Source organism: Dipodomys merriami, unplaced genomic scaffold, assembly GCF_024711535.1.
Source record: "Dipodomys merriami isolate MVZ:Mamm:240054 unplaced genomic scaffold, mDipMer1.0.p SCAF_2227, whole genome shotgun sequence".
Lineage (NCBI taxonomy): Eukaryota > Metazoa > Chordata > Mammalia > Rodentia > Heteromyidae > Dipodomys > Dipodomys merriami.
This window is the reverse complement of record NW_027203635.1, coordinates 1-26657: the sequence shown is the minus strand read 5'-3', so window position 1 is coordinate 26657 and position 26657 is coordinate 1. Positions and strand designations below refer to the sequence as shown.

At 56.2% G+C, this 26657-nt stretch overlaps 1 protein-coding gene across 1 annotated transcript; it reads right to left on the bottom strand.

The window, feature by feature from the left end:
- LOC138835030 (matrix-remodeling-associated protein 5-like) lies at positions 1-26650 on the bottom strand. The gene is made up of 8 exons (XM_070033742.1): positions 25671-26650; positions 23781-23828; positions 15707-16556; positions 14950-15079; positions 13257-13644; positions 7912-12591; positions 4124-5444; positions 1-2569 (listed from the first exon to the last, which is right to left on the bottom strand). Exons 3-8 carry the CDS (start codon positions 15892-15894, stop codon positions 1-3), a joined length of 9276 nt encoding a protein of 3091 aa, XP_069889843.1. The 5' UTR covers positions 15895-16556; positions 23781-23828; positions 25671-26650.
- Between the last annotated feature and the right edge of the window lie 7 nt (positions 26651-26657).

Here is a 26657-nt window from a genome sequence, read left to right as displayed (position 1 = left end):
CTAGCCTCTCCATGGCCTCTGGTCGGACCGCAGCTTCTGTACAGCGCGCGCAGGTTCGGAACCCCACATCCAGGCATCTTCCGGCTGGGGCCCAGGAGTCTTGCTGGAGCTGGACATCTGGGTCTCACGCGCTTTCCTGGCAACCGAACCCAGCGGCCTAAAGGCAGGAATGAAGCCCCACATCCGGGTCTTCTCGGTCTGTTGCCCGGCAACCGAACGCAGATGCCTAGACGCTGCGGTGGAGCCCAACGTCCTGGTATCTTCACTTGGTTGCCCGGCAACCGAACGCCGCGGCCTAGCGGCGGGAATGAAGCCCCACATCCGGGTCTCCTCAGTCCGTTGCCCTGCCATGGCACACAGCGGCCTAGTGGCGGGAATGAAGCTGAACATCCGGGTCTCCAGCGCGCGGGGGGCGTATCCGGGCGGCGCCCCGGGGTGGGAGTGGCAGACGTAGGCGCCGCGGTCGCGCTCCGAGGCGGCGCGCACCTCCAGGCTGCCGTCGGCGCCCAGCGTGAAGCGGCCTCGCCTCTGCGGCCCACGCAGCACCAGCCCGCCGGGCAGGCGCCAGGACACCGGAAGCGTGGAGATGGGGCAGCGCAGCCGGAAGCTGCCGCCCAGCGCCACACGCAGCGCCGCTCCCGACACTGCCCCAGGGGGCGGAGTCGGTGCATCAGGGGGCGCAGTCAGCGCCCAAGATGGCGGGGCAGGCGGGCCAGGGGGCGGAGCTGCCTCAGAGGGCGGAGCCAGCACACCAGGGGGCGGAGCCAGCGCCCAAGATGGCAGGGCAGGCGTGTGATGGGGCGGAGCTGGCGCGCCAGGGGGCGGAGTAAACGCCTCAGAGGGCGGAGCCGACGCCACAGTGGGCAGAGCCCGCGCCCACCATGGCGGCAGCCGCACCCACATCCGGGCTTCGCCCGCCGGGTTGCGCGCCACGCACGCCACGGCGTCGCTGCCACCGCTGCGCAGCGCACGCACATCCGGGATTTCCAATGTCCCGCGCGCATCCACGCTGATCCCTCCCCCCATGCGACTGCGATACGGGACTGGAAGTACCAGCCCGCCCGGAAGTTCCCACAGCAGGCGGGGCTCGGGGACGCCATCCGCCTGGCAGCGCATGCGCAGACGCACCACGGGGGAGACCCGGATGTCGTCGTTCACGTCGTCATGGACGTCAGGCGTGACCCGGATGCGCGGCGCCCGCAGCTGCACGTGTAGGCGCACGGTGGCGCGCCGGCCCCGCCCCGCCACGCACGTGTACGTGCCTGCGTCGGCCCGCCGTGCTCCCCGCAGGCGCAGACGCCCATCTGGCAGCACCCGGAAGTGGGCGTCCTCCAGGCCGGAAGTGAAGGCCACGGGCTGCGAGGCCGGCGTCAGCCAGGTCACTGCGCGCAACCCCTGGGTCACGGGGCACGTGAGGGTCACGGGGGCGCCGTAGGGGACAGAGAGTTCGGGGGGTAGCGGGGCGGAAGTGGGAGACGAAGAGGAAGCAGGAAGTGAAGGGGAAGCCTGAAGTGAAGCAGGAAGCGAAGGGGAAGCAGGAAGTGAAGAGGAACCAGGAAGTGAAGAGGAAGAGGAAACAGGAAATGAAGAGGAAGAAGGAAGAGACTGAGAGGAAGAGGAAGAAGGAAAGGAAGAGGAAGAAGAGGAAGCAGGAAGAGATGGAGAAGAGGAAGAAGAAGGAAAAGAAGAGGAAGCAGGAAAAGAATGTGAAGAAGAAGGAAGAGACTGAGAAGAGGAAGAGGAAGGAAAGGAAGAAGAGGAAGAAGGAAGAGACTGAGAAGAGGAAGAGGAAGGAAAGGAAGAAGAGGAAGAAGGAAGAGACTGAGAAGAGGAAGAGGAAGGAAAGGAAGAAGAGGAAGAAGGAAGAGATTGAGAGGAAGAGAACAGGAAGGGATGAGAGGAAGAGGAAGAAGGAAAGGAAGAGGAAGAAGGAAAAGAAGCAGAGGAGGAAGCAGAGGAAGAGGAAGAAGATGAAGGATGGTGAGAGGAAGAGGAAGGAAGAGATGGAGAGGAAGAAGGAAAGGAAGAGGAAACAGGAAAGGAAGAGGAAGAGGGAAAGGAAGAGGAAGAAGTTGAATGATGTTGAGAGGAAGCGGAAGAAGGAAGTGATTGAGAGGAAAAGGAAGGAAAGGAAGAGAAAACAGGAAATGAAGAGGAAGAGGAAGAAGGAAGTGACTGAGAGGAAGAGGAAGAACCCGCCCCAGGCTCCGCCCCCCCACCCGTGGTCACACATCCAAGGTCTAACCCAGGCCCCAGGTCCCAGATCCCCACACTCCCATCAGGCCTCACGACCCGAACATCCGGGTCTCCCAGGACACCGGATGGGACATGGAGGCGGTGGTGGGCAGTGCAGTCCTCCCTGGGGTCGGCGTCCTGGGTCACGGGGGTCACGGGAAGCCGGGGTTGCAGATAGGAGGCGCCTGACCCAGCCGCCAACTCCACGCGCAGCCGTGCATGCGCGTCGCCTGCCGCGTTGCGCGCCACGCACACATACTCCCCCGCGTCGCGTGACGTCACCGGACGCACGGAGAGCGTGCCGTTGGGAAAGGCGCGGACCCGGATGTCAGAGCTGGGGAGGGGAGAGGGAGGGAGGGCAGGAAGGAAGGAGGGAAGGGTGAAGGAAGGATTGGAGGGAAGGAAGGAGAGAATTTAGGGAAGGAAGGAGGGAAGGAAGGATTGGAAGGAAGGATTGGAGGATAGGAAGGATGGAAGGATGGAAGGATCGGAGGGAAGGAAGGAGAGAATTTAGGGAAGGAAGGAGGGAAGGAAGGATTGGAGGGAAGGATTGGAAGGAAGGATTGGAGGATAGGAAGGATGGAAGGATGGAAGGATCGGAGGGAAGGACGGAAGGATTGGACGGAAGGAAGGAAGGATTGGACGGAAGGAAAGATGGAAGGATTGGAGGGAAGTAAGGAAGGATTGGAGGGAAGGAAGGAAGGATTGGAGGGAAGGAAGGAAGGAAGGATTGGAGGGAAGGAAGGATGGAAGGATTGGAAGGAAGGAAGGATTGGAGGGAAGGAAGTATAGAAGGATTGGAGGGAAGGAAGGAAGGAATGTAGGGAAGGAAGGATGGAAGGAAGGAAGGATTGGAGGGAAGGAAGGAAGGATTGGAGGGAAGGAAGGAAGGATTGGAGGGAAGGAAGGAAGGATCGGAGGGAAGGAAGGAAGAAGGGAAGGAGGGAAGAAAGGAAGGAAGAAGGGAAGGAAGAAAGGAGGGAGGGAAGGAGGGAAGGAAGGAGGGAAGGAGGGAAGGAAGGAGGGATGAAAGTAATAGGAGGAAAGACCATAAGGAAGGGAAGACAAATTTGAAGCCAATGTTAGTTATTCGCACATGTGACATATGCATCCAATACTCATCTTGTATCGATCCCTGATCGATCATCTATGATCGATCACTAGGGTTCTACCTTGCGATCTGGCAAGCCAGGACCTATCAATTACCTATTCACTGCTAATGGATCTACCATCCCCACCTCATCTCTATCAATATTTAATCGATAATCGATTTGTTATCTATGGTCTACTGTGTCTATGTCATCTGTCTAATCCATCCTCTATCAATTAACTATCAAGGGGTATCATCTTTATCCCAACTATGGGTGGATAGATGGATGGGTGGATGGATGAGTGGATGGATAGGTGGGTGGATGGATGGGTGGATGGATGGGTGGATGGATGGGTGGATGGATGGGTAGATGGATGGATGGATGGGTGGATGGATGGGCGGGTGGATGGATGAGTGGATGGATAGGTGGGTGGATGGATGGGTAGATGGATGGGTGGATGGATGGGTAGATGGATGGATGGATGGGTGGATGGATGGGTGGGTGGATGGGTGGGTGGATGGATGAGTGGATGGATGGGTGGATGGATGGATGGGTGGATAGATGGGTAGATGGATGGGTGGATGGATGGGTAGATGGATGGATGAATGGATGGGTGGGTGGATGGATGGATAGAAGGGTGGATGGGTGGATGGATGAATGGGTAGATGGATGAATGGATGGATGGGTGGATGGATCGATGGGTGGATGGATGGGTGGATGGATGAGTGGATGGATGGATGTGTGGATGGGTAGATGCACGGGTGGATGGATGGATGCCCCCCACTTCCCACACTCACCTGCTCCCAGCATCCACCAGTCGCCCATCTGGCAGCCTCCAGAACACGCGTGGGGCGGGGTCCCCACGCGCATGGCAGTGCAGCGTGAGGTCAGCGCCGTGGGGCACGCGCGTGGCAAGCGGGCCTCGGGGTCGGACGCTGGGAGGGAGACGCGCGTGCGCGGGCGTGACTTCGACGTGCACAGTGCGTTTCGCGATGCTCAGCGTGTTGACGGCCACGCACTCGTACTCACCAGCATGGCGCGGGGCCTGCAGGCGGCGCAGCACCAGCGTGCCATTGGGGAGGACGTAGATGTCGCTGAGTCGAGGGTGCGTGTGCACATGCACGGGTCTCACGTGGGTCCCGTCAGGCAGACGCCAGTGTAGGGCCGCAGGGGGCCAGGCCTGGGCTGTGCAGGGCAGGTGCAGGGTGAGGCCCGCGTGGGCCGACACCAACTCCGTGGGCGCCTCACGCAGCACGGGGGGAGCGGGGGAGGCGTGCATGACATTTCCACGTGTGTCAAAGCCACGCATGTGCGCTTCATGTGTAACAGGTGAGTGTGGAAGGGATGTGATCGTGTCCCTTTCACGAGTGATATTTCCACGTGTGACCATTGTGTGAGTGTCAGATTCATGCGTGACATTTACACGCGTGTCAGATCCATGCATGTGCGGTCCAAGAGTATCAGGGCCATGCAGAAGGGACCTGATCGCATCCATTCCATGCGTGACATTTTCATGCGTGATATTTTCACGCGTGTCAGGTCTATGAATAATGGACCTGATCGTGTCCATTCCACGCCTGTCATATCCAAGCGTGACATTTGCACGCGTGTCTGATCCACGTATGTGCATTCTAAGAGTGTGAGGTCCACGCAGAAGGGGTCTGATCGTGTCCCTTTCACGCGTGACATTTCCACGTGTGACCATCATCTGAGAGTCAGATCCACGCGTGACATTTCCACTGGGGTTAGGCCTATGAATAACGGACATGATCGTGTCCCTTTCATGCGTGACATTTACACGTGTGACATTTACACGTGTGACATTTACACGCATGTCAGATGCAGTTATGTGCGTTTTACGCGTGTCCAGTGAGTGTGGAAGGGATCTGATCGTGTCCATGTCACATGTGACATTTTCACACGTGATCATCAAGTCAGTGGCAGGCCTACGCGTGTCCAGTTTGCTCCTGTGAGGTCCACGCCTGTCCTTTCCACGCATGACCATCGTGTGAGTTTCAGATCCATGTGTGACATTTCCACGCGTGTCCATCGTGCCAGCGTCAGATCCACTCGTGTCCGTCCCATGCGTGTCGGGCGCCGCTGGGGTCAGCTCCACGCCTGGGGATGGACAGACGGACGGAGGGAGGGACAGAGGGACAGGGCGTTGGATAAGGGCCCCTGTGCTGGTCGGAGACAGTGCTCTGTCCCTCTGTCTGTCTGTCCGTCCGGCTGTCCATCTCTCTGTCCGTCTGTCTATCCATCTGTCTGTCAGTCTGTCTATGTCTGTCTGTCTGTCCCTCTGTCTGTCTGTCTCTGTCAGTCTGTCTGTTCGTCTGTCTACTTGTCCGTCCGTCTGTCCATCTGTCCGTCCGTTTCTCTGTCCATCTGTCCGTCCGTTTCTCTGTCCATCTGTCCCTCTGTCTCTCTGTCCCTCTGTTTGTCCATCTGTCTGTCCCTCTGTCTCTCTGTCTGTCCATCTGTCTATCCATCCATCAGTCCATCCGTCTATCTGTCCATGTGTCTGTGTCGCTCCGTCCACCAATGTATCTGTCTGTCCATTCATCTGTCCATCCATCTATCTACTGTCTGTCTACCTACCTGTGTATCCTTCCTTCCGTCCATCTCTCTCTCTCTCTCTCTCTCTCACTCTCTGTCTATGGCTCTGTTTGTCTATCTGTCCATTACTCTGTCTGTCTATCTATGATTCTGTCTATTTGTCCACTGGTCCATCCATTTAGCTATCTGTCCATCTGTCTGTCCACCTGTCTCTCTATTTATCTGTCTGCCTGTCTGTCAGGTGTCTGTCTACCTATCTGTCTATACATCCATCAGTCCGTCCGTCTGTCTACCCACCCACCTGTCCATGTTATCTCTTTCAATCCATCCATCCATCCACTCGTCTATCCATCCATCTGTCCATCTGTCTCTCTGACTGTGTATGCCTCTGTCTATCTGTCCATTGGTCCATCTATCCATCTGTTCATCTGTCCATCTGTTCATCTCTCTGTCCATTCTTCTGTCTATCTGTCTCTATGGCTCTGTCTATCTGTCCATTGGTCTGTCTATCTATCTATCTATCTATCTATCTATCTATCTGTCTGTCTGTCTGTCTGTCTGTCTGTCTGTCTGTCTGTCTGTCTGTCTGTCTGTCTGTCTACCTATCCATCCATCCAACCATGTATGTTTCTATCTGTCTGTCTGTCTATCCATCCATCTGTCCATGTATCTCTCTGTCTGTCTGTCTCTCTATGGCTCTGTCTGTCCATCCTTCCATTGGTCGGTCTGTCCGTCTGTCTCTTTCTATCTGTCCATGTCTCTGGTGTCTGTCTGTCCATGGCTCTGTCTATCCGTCCATCAGTCTATCTGTCTGTTTATCCGTCCATCAGTCCATGTATCTCTCTGTCTGTCTCTCTATGGCTCTGTCTATCTGTCCATTGGTTTATCTGTCTGTCTGTCTGTCTACCTATCTATCTGTCCATCTGTCCTTCTATCTATCTACTATCTGTCTACCTGTCTATCCGTCCTTCTGTCCGTCCATCTGTCCACCTGTCTCTGTATCCATCCGTCTGTCTGGTGTCTGTCTACCTATCTGTCTATACATCCATCAGTCTGTCTGTCTGTCTACCCATCCATCTGTCCATCTATCTCTTTGTCTATGGCTCTGTCTGTCTATCTGTCCATTGGTCTGTCTATCTATCCATCCAGCTTTCTGTCTGTCTACCTATCTATCCATCCATCCAACCATGTATGTTTCCATGTCTGTCTGTCTCTCCATCCATCTGTCCATGTATCTCTCTGTCTATCTGTCTATAGCTCTGTCTATCTATCAGTCTATCTGTCTATCTATCTGTCCATCTGTCTGTCTACTGTCTGTCTACCTGTCTATCCGACCTTCTGTCCATCTGTCTGTCTGTCTCTCTATGGCTCTGTCTATCCGTCCATTCATCCGTCTATCCACCTATCTGTCTGTCTGTCTGTCTATCCATCTGTCCCTCTATCTGTCTGCTCTATGTCTGTCTGCCTGTCTGTCCGTGCGTGTGTGTTTGTCTCCCCAGTCATCCTGTGCCCCACACGGCCAGGAACACAGACAACAGACAGACAGAGTAAAGGACTTCGCCCCATGACCTCTGACCTGTCCATGCCCTCTGCCCTCCCAGTGACCCCTGACCTCCCTGTGACCTCTCCATGACCTCTGACTACTCTGTGACCTCTGACCTCCTGTGACTCCTGGCTTGCCCATGACCTCTGACCTCCCAGTGACCCTCCCGAGACCTCCCCGTGACCTCTCCATGACCCCTGAGTTCCCCATGACCTTTGACCTCCCATCCACTTCTCACCTGCCCATGGCCTCTCACCTCCCCGTAACCTCTTCATGACCTCTGACCTCTCTGCAACCGCTGACCCGACTGTGACCCCTGACTTCCCTGTGACCTCTGACCCCCCATGACCCCTAACCTCCCCGTGACCTCTGACTGTCTTGTATCCTCCCTGTGACCGCTAACCTCCACCTCCCATCTGGCTCCCCTCAGTCCCCCGCCCCCATGCCAAGAGCCTGCAGGAAACAGATGGGTAAACTGAGGCTCACCCGTGTCCAGCTCGTTCCAGGTGCCACGAGGCGGGGTCACAGCGGGCGGGGCCGGGGGTCGCAGGTCAAAGGTCCTGGGGTCACTGTCAGGGGAAGCCGCAGGATGGGAAGGGAGGGCATCCGGGCCACGGCCGTGCAGGGTTGTAACCACGGGGTCACGGGGGTTCGCCGTGGGGCCCAGCCAGGTGCGGTGGGCTTTGTGCTGTCGTTCCCGCCTGCGGCCGCCGCCAAGCCTCCTGGGGGCCGGAAGTAAGGAGGCCGGAAGTGAGGAGGACAGAAGTGAGGAGGACGGGAGTGCAGAGGTCGGAGCAGCGGATGCTCTAGGGGTGGAGGCCGGAAGTGGGGATGTCAGTGTCAAAACCAGAAGTGGAGAGGTCCGTGGGGAGACCGGAAGTGTGGAAGTCGGAAGTGGGGATCTCCGAGTGGTAACCGGAAGTCGGGTGGTCCGACTGGAGACCGGAAGTGGGGAGGTCCATGGGTAAACCGGAGGTGTGGAAGCCGGAAGTGGGGATCTCTCAGTCGAAAACGGAAGTGGGTAGGCCGAAGTAGTGGAGGCCGGAAGTGGGGATTTCCGAGTGGAAACCGGAAGTGGGGAAACAGGAAGTGGGGTGGTCCGAATGGAGATCGGAAGTGGGGATCTCCGCGTGGAGAACGGAAGTGTAGATTTGCAATTGGAGCCCAGAAGTGGGGATGTTCGAGACAAAACCGGAAGTGTGGAAGCCGGAAGTGGGGTGGTCCGAGAGGAGACCGGAAGTAGGAATTTTCGAGTGGAAACTGGAAGTGTGGAAGCAGGAAGTGCAGGGGTCCGAGTGGAGACTGGAAGTGGGGAGGTCCGTGGGGAAAGCGGAAGTGGGTAGGCAGAAGTAGTGAAGACAGGAAGTGGTGATGTTCGAGTGGAAACCGGCAGTGTGGAGACCGGAAGTGGGGTGGTCTGAGTGGAGACCGGAAGTGGTGAGGTCCGAGTAGAGACTGGAAGTGGGTCGACAGAAGACACAGAGACCGGAAGTGGGGATATTTGCGTGGAAACCGGAAGTGTAGACGCCGGAAGCGGGGAGGTCTCCATGGAGACCGGAAGCAGGGTGGGCGGGGCCCGGAAGTCGCCCCTGCCGCGGCCGCGCACGCGTGCCAGGATGCGCGCCCAGTGCTCGGGCCGGATGTGCTCGGCAGCCACTGGTGGGCGCGGGCGGCGCGGTAAGGCGGGCTGGAACCCGCGGCCGGCGGGGGCGGCGCGTGGGGCGGGAGGGGGAGGCGGAGGCGGCGGACGCCGCTGCCGCCCACGCCCAGGGGCGCCCGCAAGACGCCGACGCCACAGCCGTGCTTCCCCTGTGCCCGGGCCCGAGCTTGGCGCGTCAACAACGACGTCAGCGCCGCGCGACGCCCCCGCGGCCGCTTCCGCAGCGGCGCCCACCATCTTGGAATCCGCCATTTTTGAATCCGCCATCTTGGCCTCCACCATCTTGGAATCCGCCATCTTAATTCCCTCCATCTTGAATTCCTCCATCTGGGATTCCGCCATGTTGGTTCCCTCCATCTTTGATTCCACCACCTTGTTTTCGGCCATCTTTATTCCTTCCATCTTGTTTTCTGCCATCTTGATTCCTTCCATCTTGGATTCCGCCATGTTGCTTTCCACGATCTTGTTTCCCTCCATTTTGGATTTCGCCATCTTGGCGTCCACCATCTTGGAATCTGCCATGTTGGTGTCGGCCATGTTGGATTCGGCCATCTTGGTTCCCTCCATCTTGGATTCCTCCATCTTGTTTCTCTCCATGTTTGATTCCGCCATCTTGGTGTCCACCATCTTGTTTTTGGCCATCTTGGAATCCGCCATGTTGGCGTCGGGCATGTTAGATTCTGTCATGTTTTCGGTCATCTTGCTCCCCTCCATTTTGGATTCCGCCATCTTGGTGTCCACTATCTTGGAATCCGCCATCTTAATTCCCTCCATCTTGTTTTCCGCCATCTTGCTGCCTTTCATCTTTGATTCCGCCATCTTGTTTTTGGCCATCTTGCTTTCCGTCATCTTGGATTCTTCCATCTTTGATTCCGCCATCTTGTCCCCCGCCGCCCCGCCCACGCTGACGTCCGCATCCCAGCGCGCCATCCCCAGCGCGTTGGCGGCCACGCACACATAGCGTCCACTGTGCCGCGGACCCAGCGCGGGCAGCGTCAGTGTCCCGTCCGCCCCGACCCCGACGCCGTCCGTCCCCAGCTCCGTCCCCGCCCAGGCCCAGCGCCCGCCGGGCAGCAGCCAGCCCACGCGCGCCGCCGGGTCCGCCTCTGCCCGGCAGCCCAGCTGCAGCGCAGCGCCCACAGGCAGTGCCAGAGCCGTGGCCGCTGGCGCCCGCGACGCCACCACGAACACGCGCTGCGCCCGGCCTGCCATGGCGGCCTCAAAGCCACCGTAGGCCACAGGGCCCGGGGCTGCAGATGGGGCGTAGGCCGCGGGGGCTGTGGCTTCAGAGGCATCAAAGGCCGCGGGGCCTGGGGCTGCAGACAGAGCGTAGGCCGAGGGGGCTGTGGCTTCAGAGGCATCAAAGGCCGCGGGGCCTGGGGCTGCAGACGGGGCTGCGGGGCCTGTGGCTTCAGAGGTGTCAAAGGCTGCACGGCCTGTGGCTTCAGACACGGTGTAGGCTGCGGGGCCTATGGCTTTCTCCTCTGTGTAGGCCTCAGATCCTATGGCTTTTTCCTCAGTGAAGGCCTCGAATTCTATGGCTTCATTTGCACCATAGGCCTCGGATTCTATGGCTTCATTCACAGCGTAAGCCTCGGACTCTATGGCTTTTTCTTCACCATAGGTCTGAGATTTTGTGGCTTTTTCCTCAGTGTAGGCCTCGGATCTCATGGCTTCATCTGAGCCATAGGCACTGGATCCTTTGGCTTTCTCCTCAGTGTAGGCCTCAGATCCTATGGCTTCATTCATGTCATAGGCCTCAGATTTGATGGCTTTCTCCTCAGCATAGGCCTGGGATCCTGTGGCTTTCTCCTCAGGGTAGGCCTCGGATCTTGTGGCTTTTTCCTCAGCGTAGGCCTCAGATCTCGTGGCTTTCTCCTCAGCGTAGGCCTTGGATCCTATGGCTTCATTCACACCATAGGCCTCAGATTCCATGGCTTCCTCCTCCACGTAGGCCCCGGACCCCGTGGCTCCGTCCCCGCCGTAGGCCACGTGCCGTGCCTCGGTTTCCCCGCGGCGCCCCACTCGGGCCTCGCAGCGGTACCATCCAGCATCAGCCTGGCGCACCCCGCGGATCTCCAGCGTTGTCCCCCCGTCATGGCCGCCGTCATCGCCCCGCAGGATGGAGCCGTCGGGCCGCGTCCAGGCCACGCGTGGCGTTTCCGAGCCCTGCGCCGCACAGTGCAGCCGCAGAGTCTGCCCCGGGGTCACCACGTGCACGTCATCGGGGTCATCACGGGGGTCGAGGGTCACCCAGGGCGCGTCCTCCGGGTCCTCGGGGCCATGCACGCACGCCGTCCACGTCAGATGTATGTGTGGCCCGCGCAGCCCGGCCCAGCGCAGCGTCAGCTCGGGCTGCAGAAGCCAGGCAGGCCGCGCCCACAGCCGGGCCACCACGCCCGGAAGTGACATCGGCGACGATGACGACGCACCAGGGCCGCGAACCAGGCGGTAGGCCTTGCCCACATCCGGGTCATGGACATCCGGGAAACTGGCCTCAGGGTGGGCGTGGCCTCCATCCTGGTCATACCCGGGGCCTACATCCGGGTCTCTGTCCTCAGAGTGGGCGGGGCCCTCATCCGGGTCATTGACATCAGGGTCTCTGTCCTGAGGGTGGGCGGGGCCTATGTCCTGATCATATTCATGGCCTACATCCGGGTGTCTGTCCTGCTGGCGGGAGGGCCCTACATCCGGGTCTCGGGCTTGATACATATAGCCTACATCCGGGTATTTGTCCTGCAGATGGGTGTGGCCTACAAGCGGGTCTCTGTCCTGAGCGTGGGCAGGGCCTACATCAGGGTCTCTGGCTCCCTGGTGGACGTGGCCTATATCAGGGTTCCTGGTTCGATGGTGGGCCTGGCCTAAATCTGAGTCTGTGGCCTGATACATATGGTCCACATCCGGGTCTCCACCCTGACGGTGGGCGTGGCCTACATCCGGGTGCCTGTCCTGATACAGCTCATCCCCATCAGGGTCTCCGCCCGAGGGTTGGGCGTGGCCTTCCCCGGATCCATCTCCCAGGTCCCCATCCAGGTGGGCATGGTGCGGCGCCTCCGGGTCCCAGCGCAGCATCAGCGCGACGTCATCAGTGTCATCGCCTCCCAGCAGGCGGCGGGCATGTGCGAGGTGGGCAGGGTCAGCATAGCAGACGAGGGCGGCACTGAGCATCAGGCGCACGTGCGCAGGGGTGTGGGGGGCGAGGCCGGGCCGCACGTCGAGGTCGCGCACGACGGGCGCGCGCCGCAGGCGGCAGGCAAGGTGGGCGGTGCGGCCACGGGCGTCTGTCAGCCTCAGCCGCACCTCGCCCACATCCTCCCCGTCCTCCACTTCCTCTTCCTCTGCCTCCACTTCCGCTTCTGGCGGCTCCTCGCCATCCGCCGGGTCAGTGAGGATGCGCGGCGACCGACAGCGCATGCGTGGTGGCAGGCGACGCAGGTCCAGGCCGCGGCGGTCAGTGGGGCTGGCGCAGGCCGCGCACGCCTGTTCCTTCCCACAGCGCAGCATGCCTGCAGGGGGGGATGGGAGAGGGGCGGGGCTGACATGGGACACGCCCCCCTGGGGAGCCTCGGCCACGCTCCCGCCGCGCCTGACTGGCTGGAGCTCAGCCACGCCCTTCCTAGGGGTTCTCAGCCACGCCCCCGCCATGCCTGACTGGCTGGAGATTGGCCACACCCCCTGCCGAGCCTCAGCCACACCCCTGCCCTGCCTGACTGGCTGGACTCAGCCATGCCCCCGTGTCACCTCAGCCACGTCCTCATCTCACCTGACTGGCTGGACCTCGGCCACGCCCCCGTGGAGTCTTAGCCACACCCTCGCCCTGCCTGAGTGGCTGAAGCTGGGCCACACCCTCCCTGTGGAGCCTCAGCAATGTCCCCGCCCCGCCTTAGTGGCTAGACCTTGGCCACGCCCCCTGCAGCTCCTCACTAATGCCCAGCCACGCCCAGCCACACTGCTGCCGTTTTTTACTGGCTGGAGCTCGGCCACGCCCCCCTGGGCACCTCAGCCACGCCTCTGCCCCACGTGACTCGGGGAGCTTGGCTACTCACTTACGCCCAGCCACGACCCCGTCCTTTTTCACTGGCTGTATCTTGGTCACGCTCCCTCTCTGCATCGCCTCAGCCCCGCCCCGCCCTCTCATTGGCCTGCGCTTGACCACGCCCCCTCTGCTCACCTCGGCCCCGCCCCTGCAGGCCCTCCATCCAGCGCGCGCGGCAGCCGCAGGCCCAGGGGTTACCCTGCAGATGCAGCACGCGCAGCGCGGGTGCGCGGGCCAGGGTGCCGGCAGGCAGCGCTGCCAGGCGGTTCCCAGCCAGGTGCAGCACGCCCAGCGTGCACGCCGGGACCCCGCGCACACGCAGCGTGGCCAGCCCCTCGGGCGCCAGCGCCGCCAGCCGGTTCCCATCCAGACGCAGCAGCCGCAACGATGCCAGCCCCAGCAGTGCCCATGGGTGCACCGACTCCAGCCGGTTGTGGTCCAGGTACAGCCGGGACAGGCGCCGCAGGCCCCGCAGGGAGCCCGTGTGCAGTGCCCGAAGCTGGTTGTAGCTCAGCTTCAGCACCTGCGTGGGTCAAAGGGGGCATTTCTGGGATCCGAAGGGCCACTTCGGGGTCACTTCCGCCCCACTTCCGGTCTCTTTCACCCCCTTCCGGTCTCACTTCTGCCCTATTTCCGTACCACTTCCTGTCACACTTCTGCTCCACATCCGGCTTCTGCCGAATTCTGCCTCTACTTCCTCCCACTTCCAAGTACATTTCCTCACTTCTTCCATTCCCACTTCTGCCCCAGTCTCACTTCCTCCCTACTTCCGACTTACTTCCGCCCCAGTTCCGGGTCACTTCCTCCCCACTTCCGGCTGGCTTCCGCCTCTACTTCCTCCAAGTTACGGCCCTACTTCCTGTCACTTCTGGATCCATATCCTCACCACTTCTGCCCCACTTCTGGCTCACTTCCGCCTCACTTCAGCCCCGACTTCCTCCCACTTCTTATCCATTTCCTTCCTTATTTCTGCCCCACTTCCGATCCTACCCATGGTCCTATTTCCACTTTCTTCCCCTCTTCTGGCTATATATCATTCCCCACTTCTGGGTCACTTCCGCCCCCACTTCCTCCCCACTTCCTTCCCTATTTTCACTCCACTTCCGGATCCATATCCTCACCACTTCCGCCCCACTTCCGCCTTACTTCTGCCCCTACTTCGTCCTGCTTCCTCCCCACTTCCTTCCCTATTTCCACCCCACTTCTCACTTCCGGAACCCTATCCTAACCACTTCCGCCCCACTTCCACCCCTAGTTCCTCCCACTTCCTCCCCACTTCCGGCTTATTTTCGTCCCTACTTCCTCACACTTCCTCCCTACTTCCCGATTTCCATCCCACTTCCGGCCCTACTTCCACTTCCAGATCCATATCCTCACTACTTCCGACCCACTTCTGCTCCACTTCCTTCCCTATTTCCACTCAACATCCGGCTACACTTCCGGCCCTACTTCTTCCCAGGTCCTTATCCATTTCCGTCTCACTTCTGCCCCACTTCCGCCTCCCTTCTGCCTCGACTTCCTTCCATGTCTGTCTCTACTTCCTCCATTGATTCCCTACTTCCTCCCCACTTCCTTTGCTATTTGATCCCCATTTCTGCCTGTCTTCCTCCGCATTTCCCCCCTCCTTCCTCCCTACTCTTTTCCCACTTCCTTCTTCCTCCAACTTCCTTCCCACTTCCAGCCCTACTTCCTCCCACTTCCGTATCTATTTCCTCAAACTTCCACCCCACTTCCTCCCCTACTTTGTCCCACTTCACTGCGTATTTCTGCCCCACTTCCTGCCAAACTTCCTTCCACTTCCTTCCAATTCCGCCCGCTCCCTGCGCACCTGCAGTGCACCCAGGTCACTCAGGGCGCCCTCGGTGATGTCCGCGATCTCGTTTCCGTGCAGCAGCAGCAGCTGAAGTCTCGCGAGACCGGAGAAGGAAGCGTGCGTCAGGACCCGGATGTGGTTGAACCTAATTCAACAGATGAGAGGACAGGAAGAGGAAATCAGGAAACCAGCCTGAAAACCAGCGCTGGGAGGGCAGGACTTTTGTTTCCGGGTCAGGGTCAAGAATAATGAATCAATACTCATCATCATCTTCCTTCCTTCCTTCTTTCCTTCCTTTCCTCCCTCGCTTCCTTCCTTCCTTCCCTCCCTCCTTCCTTCCTTCCCTCCCTCCTTCCCTCCTTCCTTCCTTCCTTCCTTCCTTCCTTCCCTCCCTCCTTCCTTCCTTCCCTCCCTCCTTCCCTCCTTCCTTCCTTCCTTCCTTCCTTCCTTCCTTCCCTCCTTCCTTCCTTCCTTCCTTCCTTCCTTCCTTCTCTCCCTCCTTCCTTCCTTCCATCCTTCCCTCCTTCCTTCCTTCCTTCCCTCCCTCCCTCCTTCCTTCCCTCCCTCCTTCCTTCCCTCCTTCCTTCTTTCCTTCCCTCCTTCCTTCCTTCCTTCTATCCTCCCTTCCTTCCCTCCATCTTCCTTCCTTCCCTCCTTCTCTCCTTCCTTCTTTCCCTCCTTCCCTCCTTCTTTCCTTCCTTCCTTCCTTCCTTCCTTCCTTCCTTCCTTCCTCTTCCTTCCCTTCCTTCCCCCCTCCCCCCCCAGGCCTCACCCCAGGTTCACGCGCTCTATCTTGGGGTCCAGCACGTGGGGCACGGCCCTGAGGCTGCGGAAGGTGCAGTGGAGCTCGGTGGGGACGTAGCAGGCGCAGGTCCTGGGGCAGCGGGTGGCAGGGGCTGGGTGGGGGCCACACAGGAGCAGCAGCAGCAGCAGCGAGGCCCAGGGGCGGGGGCCCCCCATCCTGGGGCTGGGATGGAGGGGGGGAGGCTGGGGATGGAGGCCCAGGGGTGGAGGCCCAGGGAAATGGAGGCTGGAAGTTGGAGGCCCAGGGAAGGAGGCCTAGGGATTAGAGGCCAGGGTGGAGACTGGGGATGGAGGTCCAACAGGGTGGAGGATAGGGGTGGAGGCTGAGGAAGGAGACTGGAAGTTGGAGGCCCAGGGGCTGGAGGCCCAGGGATGGAGGCCTAAGGAAAGTGGAGGTCCAGGGATGGGGGCCTCAGGGTTAGAGGCCAGGTATGGAGACTGGGGATGGAGGTCCAGGAAGGTGGAGGCCAGAGGTAGAGGCTGAGGATGGAGACTGTAAGTTGGAGGCCAGAGAAGGAGGCCCAGAGGTATTGGAGGCTGGGGATGGAGGCCCAGGGATGGAGGCCTAATGGGGTGGAGGCTGGGGATGGAGACTGGAAGTTGGAGGCCCAGGGAAGGAGGCCCAGGAGGGTGGAGGCTAGGGATGGAGGCCCTGTGGATAGAGGAAAGTAGGCCAAATGGGGTGGAGGCTGGGGATGGAGGCCAGGAGTGGAGGCTGGAGATGGAGGTCCAAGGGGGTGGAGGCCCAAGGATGGAGGCCAGGGATGGAGGCTGGAAGTTGGAGGCCCGGGGATGGAGGTTCAAGGATGTGAGGCGACCTGTGGGGGTCAGGGAGACAACGGGGAGGAAGAGGAAGGAGAATGGGAAGAGGAAGGAGATGTATCAGAAGAACAGGAAGAGGAAGAAGGACATGGACACGAGGAAGAGGAAGGGGAAGAGGAAGAGGAGATGGAAGAGGAAGAGGAGATGAAAGAGGAGATGGAAGAGGAAGAGGAGATGGAAAAGGAGACAGAAGAGGAGATGGAAGAGGAAAAGGAGATGGAAGAGGAAGAGGAGATGGAAGAGGAGACAGAAGAGGAGATAGAAGAGGAGACGGAAGAGGAGACGGAAGAGGAGACGGAAGAGGAGATGGAAAAGGAAGAGGAGACGGAAGAGGAAGAGGAGATGGAAGAGGAGACGGGAGAGGAAGAGGAGACGGAAGAGGAGATGGAAGAGGAGATGGGAGAGGAGATGGGAGAGGAAGAGGAGATGGAAGAGGAGACGGAGGAGATGGAAGAGGAGACGGAAGAGATGGAAGAGGAGATGGAAGAGGAGATGGGAGAGGAAGAGGAGATGGAAGAGGAGATGGAAGAGGAGAAGGAAGAGGAGATGGAAGAGGAGATGGAAGAGGAAGAGGAGATGGAAGAGGAAGAGGAGATGGAAGAGGAAGAGGAGATGGAAGAGGAGACCGGAGAGGAGATAGAAGAGATGGAAGAGGAAGAGGACATGGAAGAGGACACAGAAGAGGAGATGGAAGAGGAAAAGGAGATGGAAGAGGAGATGGAAGAGGAGACGGTAGAGGAGATGGAAGAGAAGATGGAAGAGGAGATGGAAGAGGAGACAGAAGAGGAAGAGGAGACAGAAGAGGAGATGGAAGAGGAAGAGGAGACGGAAGGGCAGATGGAAGAGGAGACGGAAGAGGAGACGGAAGAGGAGATGGAAGAGGAAGAGGAGACAGAAGGGGAGACGGAAGAGGAAGAGGAGACGGAAGAGGAAGAGGAGATGGAAGAGGAGACGGAAGAGGAAGAGGAGATGGAAGAGGAAGAGGAGATCGAAGAGGAGATGGAAGAGGAAGAGGAGAGGAAGAGGAGATGGAAGAGGAAGAGGAGAGGAAGAGGAGATGGAAGAGGAGAGGAAGAGGAGATGGAAGAGGAAGAGGAGATGGAAGAGGAGATGGAAGAGGAGACGGAAGAGGAGACGGAAGAGGAAGAGGAGATGGAAGAGAAAGAGGAGACAGAAGAGAAGATGGAAGAGGAGACGGAAGAGGAAGAGAAGAGGGAAGAGGAGACGGAAGAGGAGATGGAAGAGGAGATGGAAGAGGAGACGGAAGAGGAGATGGAAGAGGAAGAGGAAATGGAAGAAGAAGAGGAGATGGAAGAGAAGATGGAAGAGGAAGAGGAGACAGAAGAGGAAGAAGGAAAACACCAACCAACAGGAATATGATCAGGAAGTCGAGAGACACAAGGAAAAAGAGACCGGGAAGACCTGCTCTGTCTGTCTGTCTCTGTCCATCTGTCTCTCCATGTCTATCTCTCTGTCTTTGTCTGTGTCTGTCTGTCTCCTTATCTGTCTGTCCCTGTGTTGACATCTGTCTGTCTGTCTCTTATCTGTCTGTCTGTCTGCCTTTCTGTCTCTGTCTGTTATCTGTCCATTGGTCTCATGTCTGTCTGTCTGGTCTGTCACTCCCTGTCTGCCTCTGTGTCTGTCTGTCTGTGTCTGTCTCTTATGTCTGTCTCCCTCTGTCTGTCTCTTATCTCTGTCTGTCTGTATCTGTCTGTCTGTGTCCCTGTCTGTCTGTGTCTCTGTCTGTCTCTGTGTCTGTCTCTGTCTCTTATCTCTGTCTGTCTGTGTTGACATCTGCCTGTCTCTGTCCATCTACCTCTGTCAGTCTCTCCCTGTCTCTGTGTCTCTGTCTGTCTGTCTGTCTCTGTGTCTCTCTGTCTCTCTCTGTTATCTGTCCATTGGTCTCATGTCTGTCTGTCTGTTCTGTCTTTCCCTGTCTATCTCTGTGTCTCCATCTGTCTGTACATCTCCGTCTGTCTGTCTGGGTTTCTCTATCTCTGTCTCTTGTCTGTCCATCAATCTTGTCTGTCTGTCTGTTCCATCACTGTCTGTGTTGACATCTGTCTGTCTCCACATCTCTGTTTGTCTCTGTCTTTTGTCTCTGTCTGTCTGTGTTGACATCTGTCTGTCTGTTATCTCTGTCTCTCCCTGTGTCTGTCTACCAGTCTCATGTCTGTCTGTCTCTGTCCATCTGTCTCTTGTCTCTGTCTCTGTCCGACTCTCTTCCTGTCCGTCTGTGTGTGTACATCTGTCTGTCTGGATCTCTTCTGTCTCAGTCTGTCTCTGTGTGTCTTTCGTTTCTGTCTGTCCGTCTGTCTCTGTCTATCTGTCTTGGTGTCTCTTCTGTCTCAGTCTGTCTGTCCCCGTCTGTCTCTTGTCTCTGTCTGTCTGTCTCTCTGTGCCTGTGTCTATCTCTGTTGGTCTGTTCTGTCTGTCTGTCTGTCTTCCTGTCTCTGTCCATCTGTCTGTGTCTCTTCCTGTCTGTCTCTGTCTCTGTCTGTCTGTCTCTCCGTGTCTGTCCATCTCCCTTCATGCCTGTCTCTGTGTCTGTCTGTCTGTCCATCTGTCTCCTCTGTCTGCCCATCTGTCTGTCTGTGCCTGCGTCTGTCTGTCTGAGTCTGTTTCTTCTCTGTCTCTGTGTCTACATGTCTGTCTCTTCTGTCTGTCTGTCCCTGTCTCTGTCTGTCTGTCCCTGTGTCCGTCTGTCTCTTCCTGTCACTGTCTCTACATCTGTCTGTGTCCTCTGTCTGTCTGTCTTTGTCTTCCTGGCTCCATCTGTCTGTCTCGTCTGTCTCTCTCCATCTGTCACTTGTCTTTGTCTGTGTCTGTCTGTCTGTCTCTTGTCTTTGTCTGTCTCTGTGCATCTGTCTCTCCCTGTCTGTCTCTGTGTGTACATCTGTCTGTCTGTCCCTGTCTGTCTCTTCTGTCTCTTCTCTTTGTCTGTCTGTCTCTCTGTGTCTGTCTGTGCCAGTTTCTCTCACATCCATCTCTGTCTGTCTGTCTGTCTGTCTGTTCTGTCTCTGTCTGTCTGTGCCTGTGTCCGTCCGTCTCTTCCTGTCTCTGTGTCTATGTCTGTCTATCTGTCCTGGCTGAGTTTGTCTGTCTGTGACTGTGCCTGTCTGTCTCTTTGTCTCTTCTGTCTCTGTCCATCTGTCTCTTGTCTCTATGTCTGTCTGTCTATGCCTGTGTCTGTCTCTATCCGTTTCTCTTCCTGTGTGTCTCTGTGTGTACATCTGTCTGTCTGTCTGTCTGGGTCTCTTCTGTCTCAGTCTGTGTCTGTCTGTCTGTCTCTGTGTCTACATCTGTGTCCTCTGTCTGTCTGTCTGTCTGTCTGTCTGTCTGTCTGTCTGTCTGTCTGTTTCTGTCTTCCTGGCTCGTCTGTCTGTCTCTTCTGCCTCTCTCCATCTGTCACTTGTGTCTGTCTGTCTCTGTCTCATGTCTGTCTCTGTGTTGACGTCTGTCTGTCTGTCTGTCTGTATCTGACTCTTTTCTCTGTCGGTCTGTCTGCCCCTGCGTCTATCTGTTCTGTGTCTGTCCATCTGTCTCTCTGTCTCTGTGTCTGCCTGTGTCTGTCTGTCTCCCTGTCTGTCTGTCTCTTATCTCTGTCTGTTTCTGTTCTGTCTCTGTCTGTCTCTTGTGTCTGTCTGTCTATTCTGTCTCTGTCTCTTCCTGTCTGTCTCAGTCTGTCTGTCTGTCCGTCTACCTCTGTCGGTCTCTCCCTGTCTCCATCTGTCTGTCTGTCTGTTCTGTCTGTCCATCTATCTCTCCCTGTCTGTGTCTGTGTCTCCGTCTGGCTCTGTCTCTCATCTCTGTGTCTGTCTCTTGTCTGTCCATCAGTCTCATGTCTGTCAGTCTGTGTCTGTTCCCTCTGTCCGTCTGTCTCTGTGTCTCCATCTGTCTGTCTGTCTCATGTCTTTGTCTCTGTGTATATGTCTGTCTGTCTGTGTCTCTTCTGTCTCTTGTCTGTCCATTGGCTCTCATGCCTCTGTCTCTCTGTGTCTGTCTGTCTCTTCTCAGTCTGTCTTTCTGTGCCTGTGTCGGTTTCTTCTGTCTCAGTCTGTCTGTCTGTCCCCGTCTGTCTTCCTGTCTGTGTCTGTTTGTCTCTTTTCTCTTCTGTCTGTACTTGTCTGTCTTTTGTCTCTGTCTGTCTGTGTGACTCTTGTCTCTGTCCATCTGTCACTTGTCTCTATCTGTGTCTGTTTGTCCATCTGTCTCCTCTGTGTCTGCCCATCTGTCTGTCTGTGCCTGCGTCTGTCTGTTTCTTCTCTATCTCTGTGTCTACATGTCTGTCTCTGACTGTCTGTCTCTTCTTGTCTGTCTCTGTGTCTACATCTGTGTCCTCTGTCTGTCTGTCTGTCTGTCTGTCTTAGTCTGTTTCTTCTCTCTGTGTCTACATGTCTGTCTCTGTCTGTCTCTTCCTGTCTGTCTCTGTGTCTACATCTGTCTGTGTTCTCTGTCTGTCTGTCTGTCTCATCTGTCTCTCTCCATCTGTCACTTGTCTCTCTCTGTCTGTCCGTCTCTCTGTGCCTGTGTCTGTCTGTTCTCTTTGTCTGTCTGTCTCGGTGCATCTGTCTCTCCCTGTATGTCTCTTTGTGTACATCTGTTTGTCTGTCTGTCTGTCTTTTGTCTCTTCTCTTTGTCTGTCTCTCTGTCTGTCTGTACCTGTGTCTGTCTGTCTCTTCCTGTCTCTGTGTCTATGTCTGTCTATCTGTCCTGGCTCAGTTTGTCTGTCTGTGCCTGTCTGTCTCTTCTGATTCTATCTAACTGTCTCCGTCTGTCTGTCAGTCATGTCTGTGTCTCTGGCTCATGTCTGTCTGTGTCTCTCTGTCTGTGTCTCTTCTGTCTCTGTCCATCTGTCTGTCTCTGTGTCTCTGTGTGTGTGTGTTCTGTGTGTCTCCGTCTGTCTGTACATCTTCGTCTGTCTGTGTGTCTCTCTCTGTCTCATGTCTGTGTCTGTCTTTCCGTCTCTGTAACTACATCTGTCTGTCTCTTCTGTTGTCTGTCTGTCTGTTCTATCTCTATCTCTTCCTGTATGTCTCTGTATTCATATGTCTGTCTCTTGTGTCTTTCTGTCCGTCTGTGCCTGTTTCTGTCACATCCGCCTCTGTCTGTCTGTCTGTTCTGTCTGTGTCTGTCTTCCTGTCTCTGTCCATCTGTCTTTTCTCTGTCTCTGTCTCTCTGTCTCTGTCTGTGTCTGTCTGTCTCTATCCATCTGTCTCTCCCTATCTGTCTGTCTGTCTGTCAGTCTATCTCTGTTGGTCTCCCCCTGTCTCCATGTCTCCCTCTGTCTGTCTCTGTCTGTCTGCCTCTCTGTCTCTGTCTGTTATCTGTCCATTGGTCTCTCTGTCTGTCTGTCTCTGTCTTCTTGGTTCTGTCTCTTCTGTCTCTCTCCATCTGTCACTTGTCTCTGTCTCTGTCTGTCTGTCTGTCTGTCTCTGTCTCATGTCTGTCTGTATGTTGATGTCTGTCTGTCTGTCTCAGTCTGTGTCTGACTCTTCTGTCAGTCTGCCCCTGTGTCTATCTGTTCTGTGTCTGTCCATCTGTCTCTCTCTGTCTGTCTCTGAGTCTGTCTGTCTCTTATCTCTGTCTGTCTGTCTGTCTGTCTGTCTGTCTGTCTGTGTCTGTTCTGTCTCTTGTGTCTGTCTGTCCTGTCTCTGTCTCTTCCTGTCAGTCTCTGTGTTCACATCTGTGTCTCAGTCTGTCTGTCTGTCTACCTCTGTCGGTCTCTCCCTGTCTCCATCTGTCTGTCTGTCAGTCTGTTCTGTCCCTGTCTGTTTGTCTCTGTCTGTGTCCGTCTCTGTGTCTGTCTCTTGTCTCTGTCTGTCTCTCTGTGCTTGTGTCTATCTCTGTCTGTTGCTGTCTCTCCATGTCTGTTCATCTCCCTTCCTGTCTCTGTGTCTACAGCTGTCTGTCTGTTTCTTGTCTCTGTCTGTCTGTCTCTTCTACCTCTCTCCATCTGTCACTTCTCTCTGTCTTTTCTGTCTGTCTGTCTCTCTGTGTCTGTCTGTGCCGGTTTCTCTCATGTCCATCTCTGTCTGTCTGTTCTGTCTCTGTCTGTGCCTGTGTCTGTCTGTCTCTTCCTGTCTCTGTGTCTCTGTCTATCTGTCCTGGCTCAGTTTGTCTGTCTGTGCCTGTCTGTCTCTTCTGTTTCTGCCATCTGTCTTTCCCTGTCTGTCTGTCTGTGTCTCTGTCTGTCTGTGTCTCTGTCTGTGTGTCTCTGTCTGTCTGTCCTGTCTCTGTCTGTCTCTCCCTGTCTGTCTGCACATCTTCGTCTGTCTGTGTGTGTCTCTCTCTGTCTGTCCGTCTCTGTGTCTACATCTGTCTGTGTGTCTCTTCTGTCTGTCTGTTCTGTCTCTGTGTCTTCCTGTCTGTCTCTGTTCACATCTGTCTGTCTCTTGTGTCTGTCCATTTACCTCTGTCGGTCTCTCCCTGTCTCCATGTCTACATCTGTCTGTCTCATATTAGTCTGTCTGTGTCTGTCTGTCTGTCTGTCTCTATCTTCCTGTCTCTGTCTGTCTCTTTTGCCTCTCTCCATCTGTCACTTGTCTGTCTGTCTGTGTCTGTCTGCCCGTCTCTCTGTGCCTCTGTATGTCTGTCTCTATGTCTATCTGTCTCGGTGCATCTGTCTCTCCCTGTCTGTCTCTCTTCTGTCTCTTTGTCTGTCTGTCTGTCTGTCTCTCTGTGTCTGTCTGTGCCAGTTTCTCTCACGTCCATCTCTGTCTCTCTGTCTCTGTCTCTGTCTGTGCCTGTGTCCATCTGTCTCTTCCTGTCTCTGTGTCTCTGTCTATCTGTCCTGGCTCAGTTTGACTATCTGTGCCTGTCTGTCTCTTCTGTCTCTGTCTCTCTCTCAGTCTCTGTGTCTCTGTCTGTCTGTATGTCTGTCTGTGTGTCTGTCTGTCCTGTCTCTGTCTCTCCCTGTCTGTCTGCACATCTTGGTCTGTCTGTTTGTCTGTGTCTCTCTCTCTCTCTGTGTCATGTCTGTGTCTGTCTGTCTGTGTGTCTACATCTGTCTGTGTGTCTCTTCTGTCTGTCTGTCTGTTTCTGTCATTGTCCATCCCCCCTCCCCCCTCCCCAGGACTAAGTACTAAGTACTCAGCACCCCATTTCCCCCTGGCTTCCTATCACCCATCACCCTCCTCCTCCTCCTCCTCCTCTTCCTCCCACCTCCATCAGCCCCCCCTCCCCGGGACGCGAACCCGGGGCCGGAGCTCCTCACCTACCTTTCCAGGTTGGGGGGTTCACTGGAGATCCGGGTCTCTTGGTTGGTCCTGGGGGGGGTGGGGAGAGGGGGTGGAGGTGGCTTTGAACCACGATCCTCCAGATCTCAGCCTCCTGAGCAATAAGGAAGGCTTGGCGAAGAATATGCCAACGACCGTCACCACCACAGTAACAAGAACAACAATAACAATAACCATTGTGACAATAATAATAACTATAATAATAGCAATGACAATAATAACCATGACAACAATAACAACTATAATAACAATAACAATGACAATAATAACAACGATAACAATAATAACCATAATACCCATAATAGTAATAACCATGGCAACAATAATAACTATAATAATAACAATGACAACAACAATAACAATAACAACCATCATGACAACAATAGCAGTAACCATAATAATAACCATCACCATAGTAACAATAACAACAATAACAATCATAACAATAACCCAAACATCATGACAACAATAACAATAATAACCACAATACCCATAATAGTAATAACCATGACAATAATGATGATCATAACCATCATATTAACAATAACAGTAACAACCATGATAGTAAAAACAACAATGTCAATAACAGTAATAATAATAACTATGATGAGAATAATAGTAATAACAATGAGGAGGAAGAAAAGGAGGAGGAGGAGGAAGAAGAGGAGGAAAAGGAGGAGGAAGAGAATGGGTTGGACCAGCCACAGGGGGCGTGGCTTCATGGATGGATGAATGGGTGGATGGATGGGTGGGTGGGTGGATGGATGGATGGGTAGATGGATGGATGGGTGGATGAATGGATGGATGGGTGGATGGATGGATGGGTGGATGGATGGATGGGTAGATGGATGGATGGATGGGTGGATGGATGGGTGGAGGGGCAGATGGATGGATGGATGGATGGGTGGTGGATGGATGGATGGGTGGATGGATGGGTGGATGGGTGGATGGGTGGGTGGATGGGTGGATGGGTGGGTGGATGGGTGGATGGATGGGTGGATGGGTGGGTGGATGGATGGATGGGTGGATGGATGGATGGATGGATGGGAGGATGGGTGGATGGGTGGATGGATGGATGGGTGGATGGATGGGTAGATGGATGGATGGGTGGATGGATGGATGGATGGGGAGGAAGAGGAGGAGGAGGAAGAGGAGGAGGAAGAGAGGAAGAGGAGAAGGAAGAAGAGAATGAGGAGGAGGACAGGAGAAAGAGGAGGAGGAGGAAGAGGAGGATCATGACACCCTGCACCCCTAAGGTGGGTTTTCCATTACCTCTGGGACCTGGGACCCTGGTACCCCAGATTCCTGTGACCTGTGACCCCTGCACCCCCTGAACTCTGCACCCCAGGACCTTTGCTCCCTGGGCTTTTCCCCTCTGAACTTGGGGGAACCTAGGACCCAGGACCCCCGTGACAGATGCCCTCCCTCACCCCCCAGATTGGTGACCTCTGATCCCTGCACCCCTGAACTTCCCATTCCCCCTCTTCCTGACTCCCTCACCCCTGAACTTTGCACCCCAGGACCTTGGCTCCCTGATCTTGCCCATGTCCCAGGTGTCCGCCCTCCCCTGACCTCTGTCTCCCCCCTCCTTGACCTTTGAACTCCTTTGCTGGCTGCACCCCAGTACCTTTGCTCTCTGGGCCTTTGACCCCCTCTTCCCAGGAATCCTTGTGCTTTTCCCCCAATGAACTTTGGGGTCCTGGGAACCCCAGGATTGACCATGTTTCCCCCTGCATCTCCCTGACCCCTAACCTCTCCTCCTTGACCCCCAGAACCCCCAAATCCCTACACCTCCCCCTTTCCCCCCTCCCAGGATCCCCTGTACCCCAAGATCCCCTCACCCCCCTCCACCCCTCGTCCAGGCCCCCTCACCTGGTCTGTCTGTCTGTCTGTCTGTCTCTCTGTCCTGTATCTCCAGACAGCACAGCACAGCTTGCGGGCTCCTCTTTTATCCGCCCAGGCCCAGATGTCCCCACCCCGCCACGCTGCGGCCTGAGCCTCAGCTCCGCCCCACACAGCCTGGGCTGAGGGGGGGTGTCAGTGGGAAAAGGAGGGAGGGGAATCAGGGAAGAAAAAGAGGGGGTGGGGGTCGATGAGAGGGGGATGGGGAGACCATGAATCCCCCCACCAGGCCAGGCGGGGAAGGGGGGGATGCTGGGGAGGGGGAGGGAGAAACGGCCGAAGAGAAAGTTCTGGAAGGAAAGAGAGAGGAGGAGGAGGAGGAGGAGGAGGAGGAGGAGGAGGAGGAGGAGGAGGAGGAGGAGGAGGAGGAGGAGGAGGAGGGGAGAGGAAGGGGAAAAGGCCGGACCTGTGGGCTGGGGGGCACAGAGCTGAGAAAGAGGGGGTGTGGGGGGGCGGGGGAGAAGGGGGGATAGACAGACAGACAGACAGAGAGGAAACGCAGCCAGAAAGACAGAGGAATGGAGTCAGAGACAGACACACAGACAGACACACAGATGGACAGAGAGAGACAGAGAGACAGAGACAGACAGACACACAGACAGGCAGATAAACAGGGACAGACACACAGACAGACAGAGAGGGAAAAATAGACAGACACAGAGAGACAGACAGAGAGATACAGACATACAAATATAGACAGACAGACAGAGACAGACAGACAGAGACAGAGAGACAGACAGACAGACAGACACAGAGAGAGATGAACAGACAGACAGACTCAGAGAGACAGAGACAGACAGAGAGAATGACAGATGGACAGAGACAGAGAGACAAAACACAGACAGAAACAGATAAACAGAGAGAGACAGAGACACAGAGAGACACACAGACAGAGATGGAGAGACAGACACAAATACAGAGAAACACAAGAGACAGACAGACACACAGAGAGGCAGA

Excerpts from the sequence above, each read along its gene's own strand:
- LOC138835030 (XM_070033742.1), bottom strand. The coding sequence starts at position 15,894 with ATGGGGGGCCCCCGCCCCTGGGCCTCGCTGCTGCTGCTGCTGCTCCTG. Across the intron at positions 13,645-14,949 it reads GTGACCTGGGTGCACTGCAG|GTGCTGAAGCTGAGCTACAA; the intron begins GTGCGCAGGGAG and ends TGACCCACGCAG. Across the intron at positions 5,445-7,911 it reads CTGGAACGAGCTGGACACGG|GCGTGGAGCTGACCCCAGCG; the intron begins GTGAGCCTCAGT and ends GTCCATCCCCAG.